Raw genomic sequence first — 14,847 nt, 5'->3', positions numbered from 1 at the left:
ATCTCATAGGTAATATTTTGCTTTTCTCTCAGGTTCTAAAGAAAAACTAGCAAATCTATGGAAACCAGATGGGAAAAAGAAGTGTTGAATATTTCTGTGTTGTCAAAAGTGTTCTGCTTTAAAGTGTTTTTCCTGTTTTCGAATGTGATTGGTGAAATATGTGATAAGTGCATTAGTCTTCTAAAACATGAGGTCTTTTGTTTCTGCTTTTTGTCATCTTTTGAGTGAAAATGAAAATATCTTTGCAGAGAGTAAATAAAAAAAATCACTTCTTAGGTGTGACAACACTGAAGAAGCAGCTCAGTAGGTAGAGCAAATGAATACACTCCTTTCTATTGGGTCCTCCACATATCATGCTTCTTATTAATGCAAAAACATCCCTTTATTATTTCCTTTGCAGATATTTGTATGCTCTGGGACAGAAGGTTTGGAAGCGGTGGAAAAAACGCTACTTTGTTCTTGTTCAGGTTAGTTGTCTACCATGAAATTTCATTAAAAGATAGCCTTGGACTATAAATTTTCTTATATATGGTTGCTGAAGCCATTAGGAAATCAGTATCTTCAGGCAACATATGCAGCACTTCTCCAAGCTTCTTACAGCAGAGACATCCAGGGTATATTTTTATTATTGTTATTTATTTACATATGTAACAAACAGAAATGTAATTGAATTTTACATATGTATACGAGTCCCTACAATGAGCAATGTTTCAACTGAAACTAGAAATTTCTGTATGCTTTGACCTTGAAACATTGCACTGACATCTTTCTAGCAGCATTCAATTTATAATTTATATTTCACAAAGTGGATTGTATTTACTGTTTCATTTATTCTATCTCAAAAAAGATTTCCTGCCTTTAAAATCGAAGCAACACTAGTTACTATTTAGAACTTTTGCATGCATATTTTTTGAATAATGCTATTTTTTGTTTTTCCTTGAAACATTAAATTGGGTAAAATTATGTAGTTGTTACAAAAGAACTAATGTAGTGATTGTTCTTGGCCACAAAAATGTGCTGGGTTTATATTTCATAAATTTTTATACAAACTTAAAACTGTATTTCCACATGCTGGTTAATGACATTAATAGAATAGGAATAGAAAAGTAAATTTTGAGTGGTCAAAACTGAGAAACATTATTTTTCTGAGCCTTTGGAAAAATTACTAATTCTATATGTGCTTGTCTTCAGATTGCAGTTACAAATCTGATTTTCTGAGTACGTTTAGAGCTAAATACTATTCTGTGTCCTTTTTTTTTGTTGACAGAAAACTGTTAAAAGTGTGAGTCTCCATAAATGTCATACAGAAGCTGAAGCCTGTTGAGGCCTTTTTAAGAACAAAGGCTTCTAAAACTCCTTTACAGAAAGCCTGATTCCTTTACCACTCTGTCAGTCGCACTCACCTGATCTCCTTGTGCTCCTAAATGATGAAAATTGTAAAGATGTAAAAAAAACCTGAACAAGGTCCTTAAAAAAGTTAAATTAAAAGCTGAGGGTATTTGCGTATTACTCTTGCTAAGCGTGATGTCAATACAGTGTTCTCAACGCCTTCAGTGGGAATTGGCTTGCATATTGATAATCAGTGAGTATGGTTAGAAGGTTGAACAGGATCTTCTGGAAAGTCTACTGAATTAATTTCAGTTCTGATTTTGCCAGGGTCCTCTGTGAAGAGATGAGGATTTTTTGTGACTTTATTAAGATCTGTAAAGTTTGGGAAGATCTCTATGTAAAATAGCTGTTAAGGCATGAGTGCAAAGGGAAAATAAAGTTACAGGGAAAAACAAACAAAAGTCAGGCTAGATACTGCCTTCTCTTTCATGCTGTTCTTTAGCACTCCTACTTTACATGCCCCTTTCACTAAAAGAAAGACCTTGATCTCTTCCCATAAGCCGTAGGTTTCATCTGAGTTTTAAAATGCACACCTAAAAGACACAGTCTTTTTGTGCATGTGATATGGAGCCATCCGGGAGACCAGTTTATTCCAGTCAAGTTAATTTTAACTATCTTCTGCTTTCTATACTGAAATTGAAATGCTTGAGGATAATATTACAGGAATTCTCTAGCTGTGATGGGATTTAGGCATCTATTTCATTTTAAAGCAGCTATCAATTCAATATGGCTATATGAAAAATACCATGTTAAATCAATATTTACTGTCCAGACAGCTCAGACTCATTTATATAGTCCAGCCGTGATACAAACACTGACAATAAGCTGAAGTCAATACGTGTGAAATAACCATTCAGTAATGAATATCACTCTGTAGTATTGGTACATTATTGACGTATTGACAAGTCTTCCTCTATAGATTAGCTTTTAGCTTACATTAGTAAAATATTAAGTCCATGAAATTCAGTTCTGAGACAGAGGCTATCAATATGATTTATGTATGCTTTGGAAATTTAACTCAGGTGTGAAATTAGATGAATAATGTTGATTTTTCAGGAGTGTGATGTGAGTAGTCTGCACCTTCATTATAGCTACACGTGTTAGAAGTTATTAGTGGTTTCTGAAAGAATAGCTCAATGTTGTAGGAAGGTTACAGACTTGGGAAATTTTAACCTCTTTATTGTATTCCCTTTTCTTCCTTTTACAATCCAGTCACTTCTCTAAAAGGTTTTTCATTCCAAATAGGAAAAAGAAAGGCACATAACATGTAAGGTAAAATGCCTCAGCTGGACATGCTGTGTTCTACTTCATATCTTCCTCCAGTAATCAGAATGCAGATCCGCTTCTGTCATTTTAATTCAATCTGTTCTAATGTTTGAAAAGTCTGTCATTTGTTTCATGAATAATTTTTTTCTAAACATGCCAATCACACCAATTTCTGCTGTTGAGCTCCTGAAGAGGGCTGCCCAGTGGTGCCCTGTAGCAGGGACCACAGAGTCAGCCTCCAGGTTTGCAGCAACAGTTCCTCCCAGCAGGTTAGGCAGGGGGTTTCTGCCACATGGGGATATCCTCTAGTGACACTGCTTGTAAGTCATGTCCACATTTCTGTGCCTATCTGCCTGTCATGCATACACAGGCTGTTGGCTTTCTACTTTGTCACAAAATAGATAGAACAGCTGGTAGTCAGATGTTTGGACCTCTGAAAATTCAGGTAAATGCAGTTGTAGGAAGAAGTTTACCTTTTCTTCTATCAAGAATTACTGTTTAAGAAGGTGATTTGATTCCGTTTTTATCTTAGAATATGGTGTACATAGTCCTGACTTTTGAGTACACATCGTTCCATGAAGTATTGATGCTAATTTGCTGAATTCCCAGGAAAAACTAGGTACAGTTCCACAACTACTAATAATACACTTAAATCCAGTCATAGATCTATATTAAAAAGTGTAATTTCAGATTGTGCTGGTGGTTCCCCCTATAATAATTGATACCATCCACCTATAACCATAAGGAAAAGAGTTAAATGGTTAAGATTTCAAGTGTAAACAAACAAGACAAGTTCTACATTTCTTTATATTGTTGAGACTTTTTTCCCAAACAATTTTTTCTGGAGTTTTTCTATTTGTCTTTGGTGGAGAGACTTTAAACTGTCTCGTTTTCAACCAAAAGATGAAGTGTAAGCCTGATTGTGACATGAGTGTCTTTTAATTAATTGTTCCTTTAAAATAAGAGAATACATTTGAAATACGTTTGAAAAATTAGACTCAGTAGTATTATAGATCTGATCTCTGTCTTGTTATAGAGGTGAGGTTAAAAATAAGCCCAGCTCATCCACAAGCTTATCTTTAAAAGCATACAGTGGCTGAAGAAACATGAGTGAAAAAAATGGGTATCCTAAGTATCCATAGTGTCTGCAAGCTTCCTTTTTTATGGCTGTTTGCATACAAGGTGTGTTTTATGGAGTTGTTGACATGAAAATGCAAGTGCTGTGGGTGATTGCCAGGTTATTTCATTTTACAAAATAGAGTAATTTGAAAAATGTTTTTACTGCAGTGCCAGGTATGAAAAATTAAATCTGTAGGTTCAGTTTACAAGAGAGGGAGCTCTCATGAAATACAGTGCTAATTGCAGAGGATTTAGAGGTGTGTGACTAACCAACAGCACCCTCCATGCTTCATCATGGAGGCATGCTTCACGCTCTTGCGATATAAACAGTGAAATACCAAGCAGTAAGAGGTGATATTGCTGCTGAGCCTAGAGCAGAGGACATGGCTGAACCCTGTGTCAGAGCCCTAAGGGGACCTCCAACATCAACTGTCCCTGACCAGCTCCTCCAGGGCCTCCCTACCTTCCCCACAGCCCAGAACCCCATTTCAGCCTCAGGGCCATCATCCTGAGCCCCAGTTATGCGATAGTAGGGCTGGTGTCCAGCTCCCCACAGCCCTTCCCCTCCCAGCCATGGGCCCCATCAAGCTGGGTCCGCCAGCAGTTCCACATCCCAGCCTGACCCTGTGGCTAGGGCTGCCCTGGTGCCCCCAGCTGCCCTGCTCCTGGCTAAGCCCTGGCTGTGAAGAGTAACTTAAAATGCTTAAACCAAAATACAGTGATTTTCTAAACACATACTATATATTAAATTAAAACTGAGTTCAGTCTACAAACAGTGAGGTGAAATTCTGTTTTATGCCTGATGCTGTAGGACAGGCTGGCTGGTTGTAATAGTCCCTTCTAGCCTGACAACTTGAATTTCTGAAAGTGATGGGCAAAGTTGTTTTCTGTCTTTGTTTTCATTTGTGTCAAAATTTCAATTCAAAAAGGATCATTCCTGAAGTTGTAGGCAAAGCAATAAATGTAGGCAGCAGTTAGCTGAGCAGTCAGCAACTGAGGTAACAACAGTTCCATTGTCTATCAGACAAGCTCCTTGCCTGTCCTTAGATACTTACATAAATTTACTGATCTAAGAAATGATGTTACAGTTCTAAACAAGTCAGTTGGCCAGGTATTCTACAGTCCTAGGAGATGACAGTTTCAAAGGCCAAGTTTCAGGTATTCACACACTCATGAGCTTTTCCTTCTGGTCGCCTTTTATACTGTTTCCAGCTCTTCATGTAAGATTGGGAACATCTGTTTTGTTTCAGTGATTGCTTTTCCTCTTCCAGCTGTTACATTCCTTTCTTTATCTTTCCAGTCACTTTTTCCTTAGCTTTCCTTATTGCTTCCTACTCTGTCCAGGGAGTCTTAAACCACATGGTGACAGGTTCTCTTCTCATTGCTTTATTATTTTTTTATAATTGTACTTGATGAGAAGTAACTGGTGTTGTTCATGCCAGCTGCAAGCTGCTTGGCCTACACAGTACTGTATCCAGTGAGTCAAGCAACCTGGAGATGGGTGTGAACACAGGTACAAAAGATGTAGAAAGCAGACTGTGAAATCAAAGTAAAGATTCTAGTACTTACTATGATTGTGTCTTTAACTAGGATTGGCCAGATTAATTGTTCATCTTTCCAGCTGCATGATAATTGTGGTACTCCTGCAAAAAATGCTTTTATACATTAAAGTCCTTTTTTTCCAGCCTTTGGAATACAGGACTTTATTCTTACACAGTAGACTGAGCAGTTTAGTCAGTACCACACTACCAACTATTTTCCTTACCAGAACCTGATTTATTTCCTTTCACTTTTTTATAAAGCAACAGCCCAAAATGCTTTCTGTTTCAGAAGACTGCAGATAAATGTGTTTATGGCTTTTTTCCCCTTACTTGTGACAGGAAGGCAAAAGAACACAAAGTTTTACACCGTAAATATTTCTGTAGAAAAAAAAAACCCTATGGGTTTTATTTCTTTAGCTCTGAAAGCTATTTTAAACAGTGGTGCATGTCTTACACAATTCTGGAATGGAATTCAACTATTAAGAAGTTCTTTCTTACTCAGGTTAGCCAATATACATTTGCAATGTGCAGTTACAGAGAAAAGAAATCTGAGCCTCAGGAACTGATGCAACTCGAAGGATACACTGTGGATTATACAGCTCCTCACACAGGTACTTTTCATGATTTTGAAGTATGATATGTTTGTGTAAAACAGCTGATTCAGTTTTCTCATTTGATCTAGCAGCAAAAAATATCTAAAAACCAACAAGGTTCTTTGGCAATTGTTCCACTAGGATTTTCTGGTGTGAAAAATTACACTTTTAGAAAGAAGCTTGCAGTAAGAAGAAAGAACACTAAACTTACACTAAGTTTGCTTGAAACATTGTAAGATCACATATGACACAAGGAAAAATATTAATTCTAGACAGTCTTTCCGTTTTCTCGCTATTTTTTATGATGGAGCCGTGTGGCAGTGTACTGTGAGGTATATTAATAAATGATTCAGAAAAGGTGATTGATGACACTGCTTGTTAAAGACAAACAGCTTGGAGTTATCAAAAACAAATTTGACAATGTCAGAAAAATTTGTGCAATTTAGTATTAAAATGGCAGAGAGAAATCAAAGTTATACATGTAGAGAAAAATGATTCTACTCTATTTACGTAGTGGAGGCATATGAGTTTAAGAGACTTACAAGATGTTGAAAATTGATCTTTGGAAATGTTAGCTCAATGTTTACAATGATTGAGAAGGCAAGGAATGCTCAAAATGTGTTTTAAAAGCCAAAACAATATTATAAAAAAACCCCAGTGCAGCCATGTTGACTGTTGTGTGCTCTTCTGATTATGCACTCTCAGAACAAAACACTGGAATGAGAAAAAGGGATCCAGGAAGGAGCAACAAAGCTGATAAGAGGTTTGGAGCTGCCTCTGTTCAAGAAGAGATAGAGTTGGCAGGGAGTTCCAACTAAGAAAATGATGCCAAGAAGGAAGATATGTTATAGAAATGCAAAATAGCATATGACATGGAGAAGATGAATAAGAAATAAATTGGAATTGAATTGGAAATGGAATTATAGAAATATTTTCTCCTATGTTTATTATACTGATGTGTTATTTCCAAGTATTATCATTTGCTCCTTATAGCTCTAGATTTTATCATACTTCTGTATCATAAACACCTATAAAATATTTTAAACCATACAAACACAGACACAGGGGAAAATCAATAATGTAATAAATATTAATAGTGATTTAGAAATAACTTGTATTTATTATTACCTTTCTATTTCCTGCTCTAGGTCTTCAGGGTGGTCGAATGTTTTTCAATGCTGTTAAAGAAGGTGATACTGTGATATTTGCCAGTGACGATGAGCAGGATCGAATACTCTGGGTTCAAGCCATGTACAGAGCCACAGGTCAATCATATAAGCCTATTCCTGCAAGTCAAGCTCAGAAGATAAATCCTAAAGGAGGAAATGTCAACACAGAAATATCCCCACTTTGTAAGTTGGCTCTCTTTTCCTTTTGCTGCTTTGGTTTTGGTTTTAGTTGGTAAAATATGTAGCAGCTCCCTCAATGAAGTTTAATTAAGCATAACTCATTCACCATTCACTAGGGAAATGTGCCTAGCCATTTGTTGTTAGCCAGAAGCTCTTTAGCTCAGATTATTATTACCAGTGAGGGAAATCCTGACTTGCAGGTCATTATTTTTATTATAATCCATGAAAATACAGCAATTAGCTGCGTATTCATTACAGTTGACCCACGTATTACCATGGAGACAGTGCTTGGTTTACCTTACAGAGGCTGGCTACTGAAAAATATAGTGTTGAATAGAAAAGTATCAATCTATTTTCAGACTTTTATAGATTTAGATTACCTTTATAATACATTGTATATATTAGTAATGTAAAAATTGCTATACAGACAGTACATTGTAAGCTGAAAAATGCTAGATGGTGCTTGATTTTTACGCCCCTCAGTATAATATTAAACTAGACATAAAATAATTTGCAAGAACCAAAAAACAGGTTTAAGTTTTTCTCAACTTTGAGGAAAATACTGTTTCAGAGGAAATCAAGGTAGATAGTGTATATAAACCATATCTTGAAAATTTCATAGGATCTCTTTGAAAGTATTCTGTCATGTAGATATCCTCACATAGGAAGCATATATGATTTGTTATTGTTGTTCTGGAGGCAGAATGCAATCTAATCATTCTTCTTCATTATCATGTATCTATATAGAGAGAGTGATAGAGGGGAGATACATGGTTTAGAATCTACTTAGTTTAATGTCTGACATCTGTAATGGGTTGACCTAACACCATTCTCCTCCATCAGTCCTGCTGTCTTTCAATCTCATGGTCTTCCATTCATCCTGTAATCTTTTACCAGTTTGCCATTAGAAGACAGTAAAATGTGTGTGTTAAACTCAGTATAGGTTATCTGAAATCCTGACTGGAATATTCAAGAACATTGAAAAAAAAGTAGTTTAATTGCACAAAAGCATTGACATCTGTTAAATTTTTAATCTGAAACTATTTGGAAGGATGAAGTAACTATTCATCATGGGGGTGTTGAGGTAAAGTATTTTGTAGAATGTAACACTGCGAAAGCAAAGGTGGGGTAATGGCCAAAAAGTGCTTCTGCTCACCTCCTCCCGGTTACCTGGGTCTGAACTGAGTACTGGGTGTTCACTGTGTTCCCCTTCTAATGTTTTTACTTTGTGTGCATCAATTAGAAAGTACCAAGACACGAACGTAGTCAGTAGTAGCCAAGGAATTACTGCCTTTCTTGGACACAGGGTTTACATGGAAATGAAAGTAACCAGAAAACACTGACCACAGTGCAGGGAAGGCTACAGAAAGCAAAAGGTACAAAGTACAGTAGCAAGTTTGGATGTACTGAAATTATGTTTTCCAAGATAAAATTATTGGTAATGGTAAAGAATTAAAAAATCACAATTGACATATCTTCATATTTTCTTAGACAGTTATGGTGACTACAGTTTATAGGTGGAAAGCATAGGAAAAACAAGCTTTATTTTAGAGACAGATCAAGGGAAGCTCAAAAGCCTCAAAATACCATGTATTTTTCTGTCATATTTATGTATCAACTTGTACAAATTGATAGGACTAAACTGTATATAATTCAAAAAAACATGGCTAAATTATTATTTGCCTTGGTTTTAATACACTTCAATGTTCATATTTTGTAATTAAATTCATAGAATGTGCCAGAGGAACTTGTGAAATTTGATTTAATGCAAGATTTAATCTTAAAAGCATCAATGTTTGACTGATTTCCGTAATAGTTCTCCCTGAAGAAATTATGAGGAAGATTTTATTATTCTGTCTTTTGTATTTGAGGTAGAAATAGGCATAGAATCATAGAAATATAAAATCAGCTAGGTTGGAAAAGACCCTTAATATTATCAAGTCCAACGGTTACCCAAGAACTGCCAAGAACATCACCAAATCGTATCACTGAGGACTTCATTTAATCAATCCGTTTTTAAGAAGCTGCAAGAACTAGGGTTTATGGATATAACCTTAAATAACTTTATACGACTCCTGCTTCATTTACACCTACTCTGATGATTTTCTTGGGGATGCAATTTTACTCGTAAGAAGAATCTATACCTGATGCTTTGTCGGATTTAAATGTGTTTGTTTTCCTAAGGAGTCAATTTTTTTTCCCCCTAGAAAAATGTTTGCATTAACAGTATTTTATTTTTAATCAAGCTACAAAAGCAAGTACTTGAGAGCTAATGTATAAAGTGAAATCATTTTTTTTTTGCTTTATTATATGCATTTTTACTATTAGGAAATAAAGTCATGACCATAGAATTTGTCAACTACTTTTCTTATGTATCTTATTTTTCAATTCATATATTATATAAGCATTTCCAGGCAATACAAGATCACATTATTTCAGTTTTTAAAGGATACCATATGACACCCCCTCCACACACAGAAAGCAGAAAACCAACTAGGGCTTTGCAAAATAAATGTTATTTAATAATGGTCAAGCCTTGAAAGACTGTTGCCATCTTTATCATCTTCAAGGAGGATCAGCAATGCGACTCATTCATCTGGATGAACTATACAAAAAGAACTTTATATAACTTGAAAAAATGTAAATATCTTTAAACTGATGGGTGTAGAAAAAAATGAAGTTAAGGAAACGTTTCAACATTTTATATATTGTGTTTAGAAAATATCTTCTGTAATCCTGAAATTCTCTTGATATTAAAAGCAAGTGAAAGTTATCTTTAAAGAAATGAAAATATCAGACTATGATTAATATGCCACGTACCTAGCTGTATTAAGGTTAATTCTTTGCTAGCAATAAATACTAACACTTTCACTTGCCATTGTCCTGTCAAAAAAATTCTACCTTCCAAACTTTGTTTCATTAATAGCTGAAAATGAATATTTGTCAAATGTAGGCATTTCATTAAATATTTAACATTTCTAATCAAGTGATATGTGTACATGACGATAAGTGATACTCTGTTTTCACAACCTCTTCTGTTTCCTATATTCCTAAGTCCAAAACTCTTGAAGACTTTTTGTAAGCTGTGGTCAAATCATTCCTGTTATCCATTAATTCCTTTTATATAAAAGAAAGTTGTAGAAAGGAAGGAGTAAGAGTCCCTTTTTGTATATCAACGGTTGTATTTTTTGCAGTTATTGGTGCCTTGTTCCACATAAGATAGTTCCTTGTACAAAAGAGTGCTTAAATTTACAGGAACAAAATCCAACTACCTCAGAGCTGGATCAAAACAAACACATCAGGAACTCCTGAAAAAGTAGACGTGATTATAGTAGGACAACTAGGGTCTGACTGATCTTTACAGCAATGACAAATGCAGAAAATGGGAATGTTGCTCTTTCATGTGCACAGCTGCAACACTCCAAAGGCCAACCTACAGATCTCTTAACTGCTCTGAATATGCAGTCTCCTCTTGTTGCTGCTATATAGCAGTTTAGGATCATTCATGTAGGTCATTTAGTAGAAATTTGATATTCTGTACTACCAGTGAGGCACATTTAAGTGTGGCAGTGAAATCAAACTACTATCACACCTGTCCAACTTCTAAAATATGTACTAGAATATATACTACACTACTAGCCAATTCTTTCATTTCTAAGTAAAACAATTTGGTACTGCACTTTTGTAATATTGGATGGCTCCAAAGCAAAAGTGAAGAGAGTCTTATGTCAGCAATGTTCAAGAAAAAGAGACTGCTCTTCAGTTCCACTATTCTGAGTAAGCATGCTGTAATGCAAAGGACCAAGTATTTAAGGATGCATGATAATAGAAAAGTTAGAAGTTTCCAAGGATATAAATGTACCAATTAAAAATTGATTCATCTGAGGCACATAAAGGTACAGGAGGCAGTCCCTTTCATCGAATCATAGAATCATAGAATATTTAGGGTTGGAAAGCACCTTACGATCATCTAGTTCCAACCCCCCTGCCATGGGCAGGGACACCTCACACTAAACCATACCACCCCAGGCTCTGTCCAACCTGGCCTTGAACACTGCCAGGGATGGAGCATTCACAACCTCCCTGGGCAACCCATTCCAGTACCTCACCACCCTAACAGTAAAGAATTTTTTCCTTATACCCAATCTAAACCTCTCCTGTTTAAGTTTCACCCCGTTACCCCTTGTCCTATCACTACAGTCCCTAATGAATAGTCCCCTCCAGCATCTCTATAGGCCCCCTTCAGATCCTGGAAGGCTGCTATGAGGTCTCCACACAGCGTTCTCTTCTCCAGGCTAAACAGCCCCAACTTTCTCAGCCTGTCTTCATACAGGAGGTGCTCCAGTTCCCTGATCATCCTCGTGGCCCTCCTCCGGACTTGTTCTAACAGTTCCATGTCCTTTTTATGTTGAGGACACCAGAACTGAACACAATACTCCAAGTGAGGTCTCACAAGAGCAGAGTAGAGGGGCAGGATCACCTCCTTCGACCTGCTGGTCACACTCCTTTTGATGCAGCCCAGGATACAGTTGGCTTTCTGGGCTGTAAGTGCACACTGAAGCTGGCTCATGTTCATTTTCTCATCAACCAACACCCCCAAGTCCTTCTCCACAGGGCTGCACTGAGTTTCCTTTTTACCCAGCCTGTAGCTGTGCCTGGGATTGCTCTGACCCAGGTGTAGGACCTTGCACTTGGCATGGTTAAACTTCATGAGGTTGGCATCAGCCCACCTCACAAGTGTGTCAAGGTCCCCTTTCTGAATAAGCAATATATTAGGAGATCTATCCATACAGATAGAAGGCTGCTGAAGAGACAAACACTGTTAGTAATTTGTAACAAAGGAATAACAGCAGCACATGAGGGGACTGTCATGTCTTAATGAAGGAACACAAAGCCAAATGTCATCCTGATCCTACACCACCATGTGTTCAGAGATGGTCTCTTTGTGAAAATATTTGCAGAGAAGAAAGGAGAGAGACAGACACTGGAAAACGGAGTTAGGGGAGGAATCATTTGATCTGAGATGTGTAGTTTTCATCATCTCCCTTTTGGAATGATGTCAGTGTCAAAACAGCTCATAAAAGGAAAATAATTTGAGATTTTGCAGAAACCAGTTGTCCTGGGTTCAGCAGTAGCAGTCATTTTTCTCCTTAGTAGGAATTATAACAGTTATTATAACTTATTATAATAGTTGTCACAAAAATGCTATTTAGAGCCCATGTGCAAAGTATCAAATCCTATTTATTAAGTAGCTAAGGGAGTCACATACTTAGACCATCATTGGAATCACAAGACATCAATCCGACAACAGCAAAGTTGAAGACATTTCCAAATGAAACATCCATCTGTATAAAAGAGCATCACAGAAGAAGCTTGTGTGGACATTTAAATCACCCAAGCAAATCAGACAATGTTGAGTAATCAAGAAGAAAGTACAGGCAATTTGCCAAATGAAGAAATGCTTTGGGATTAGTCATGAAAATATAGCATTGACATTTTCAGTCAATTTGGTTATACCAACAGTAATTGCTGTAAAGTTACTGTACCTATGATAATTTAATATGGGAATAAATTATGAATTTCATATTTCTTTTAAATGCTGTTTAAATCACTCAGTCTTTGAACAGACTACATCAGAGACTCTGTGAGTAAACCAGAATGTGGTTAAGGTCCTGGTGTCATAATATATACACACAAGAAATACCACTGCTTATGGGCAGTGGCATTGCATGAGCAATGCCTCATTGTGACATTGCTCAGTTTTGGAATAATTGGTGATGTGCTTGTAAAGCAGTTCTTCCATGATAGCCCTGGAGATGCTTGTATCTGTATTTTCAGTTAATCAAATCTTTTAGACACAAAGAGAAACTGAAGACGTTTTGACATATTTTTGATGATGTTTGACATAGTTTTACCAGCAGGTTTGGCAGCTTTATAACTGTCATACACTTTGCCACATGGAAGAGAGGAATAGCACCACCCTTCCTGCATGTTCTCTCTCATGCTGCTCAGAATCATGCAAAACCTAAATAGTATCCTCTTTAAATCTGTCCTTTGGCAAAATACTGGCAGTCTATCAATGTGCTATCCCCAGCCTGATGATTGGACTATATGGGCCAGCCGCTTCCTCTATTCTGCCACTTTCTCTCCACCTGTTACTTCATTGTCTGTTATTTAAACAGTAAGGTTCTGGGGGCACAGATTGTCTCTCTGGCCTGTGCTTCTAAGCATGTAGCACTTTGGAGTCCTGATCAATGATCAGGAGTCTAAATGTTCCAAATGTAAGCTGTCACTATTCATATGGAGTGGCACTTCAAGGAATGGAATGCATGTCTTGCCACTGTCTTTTGCAAAGGGCATGTGCACCTTCATCTTTATCCAGCCAGTTCCAGCCTCTTCTGTATCAGGAGTCATAGTTCTTACCCTATTACTTCTTGTCTTTAAATCTTTTTAATCCCTACAGTACTAGATTTTTAGTCTCTACCTACTCTTCTTTCCTACCTGCCTAAGTTAGTCTGAATTGCTTCCATGATGCTTAAACTCCAGCAGGGATGTCACTGAGAGCCACATAAGGGAGGAGGTCACCACTTTGCAAGGGCAGTTCCTGTAGTTCACTGTAGCAGAGAATAAATGCTACAGAAAACATGCATTTGCTTCTGGGCTGGGACAGGGCAGAGATGATGCCTAGTTGATATGGTTATCATTAGGAACTACATGAGCTTGTGCCATGAACCTGAATCTCTCAGTAGTCTTAATTCACTCAACTCTACTGATTCACTGAGGATTTGATGATGTATATAGCCTTTGCAGCTGGACTAAAATTGGAAGTTTCTTGCAAAGGAATATTCAGGATGCTATTCTGCTGAAGTATCTTTGTCTAAAAGAACACCCAAACATATTGCTAAAACTCCTGCAATACCTTTTGTAAGTTTTTACTGTGGTTTTAAAATGCATATATTTGTCCTACATTGATCAAAAAATATAAAAGGTTTTGGCCAACAGCTCCCAAAAGATGAAAAAAATCAGGCTTGACTTAGAGGCAACTTGAAAACAAGAGAACAAATTCCATTAAGGGAAGAAAATTAGTTGTGAAAAAGCAGAACTATTACTGCTTCAGGGTTCTCCGCAAATATCTTCCCAATATTACCAAAGATTGAGAAACTGTAGAGAATAAAATTCTTAGCTCTGTATCACAATATATTACTCTTTATGTTTTTTACATTTGCAGGTAGCTTGAACAGGACATCTAAAACTCATTTACTCATTTATGTAGGAATTTAAAAAATACAATTGCTAACAATTTTTTAAAGAGGTGTAAAATAATTTTTAAGTCAGAGTCATATAAAATCTATGAATTCCTCTTAATCTTTGATCAAATTATTAAAAAAAAAAAGTAAATTTTGTTTCAAAAAGATTTACCAGTTATCTTGCATGTATAACATTAAAATAAATGCAACATATTACCCTAGATCTATTTTTCTATTATTTCCTGCTTGCCTACAGCTGGCAAAGGTAAGTTTTTAATTGTTTTTCTGTTGCTTAAATATATTTGGTAACAGATCTTCTGTTACTATTTGACAATGTTGTTTG

At 36.5% G+C, this 14,847-nt stretch overlaps 1 protein-coding gene across 15 annotated transcripts in view; it reads left to right on the top strand.

Moving 5' to 3' along the window:
* CADPS2 (calcium dependent secretion activator 2) overlaps window positions 1-14,847 on the top strand; it is a 306,360-nt gene that overhangs the window by 182,571 nt on the left and 108,942 nt on the right. For 9 of the 15 annotated variants that reach the window (XM_031046293.2, XM_031046294.2, XM_005146085.3 and 6 more), the window contains exons 9-12: window positions 401-467; window positions 5,818-5,926; window positions 7,057-7,260; window positions 14,761-14,769. In XM_031046293.2, coding sequence (XP_030902153.1) covers window positions 401-467; window positions 5,818-5,926; window positions 7,057-7,260; window positions 14,761-14,769 — 389 coding nt within the window. The remainder of the gene's footprint in view (window positions 1-400; window positions 468-5,817; window positions 5,927-7,056; window positions 7,261-14,760; window positions 14,770-14,847) is intronic. The other 6 variants (XM_031046299.2, XM_005146086.3, XM_005146087.3 and 3 more) reach the window with 1 other exon arrangement.

The sequence above is a fragment of the Melopsittacus undulatus genome, chromosome 5 (assembly GCF_012275295.1).
Source record: "Melopsittacus undulatus isolate bMelUnd1 chromosome 5, bMelUnd1.mat.Z, whole genome shotgun sequence".
NCBI classification, from domain to species: Eukaryota; Metazoa; Chordata; class Aves; order Psittaciformes; family Psittaculidae; genus Melopsittacus; species Melopsittacus undulatus.
The sequence above is the reverse complement of the archived record's forward strand: the minus strand, read 5'-3'. Positions and strand labels throughout refer to the sequence as shown.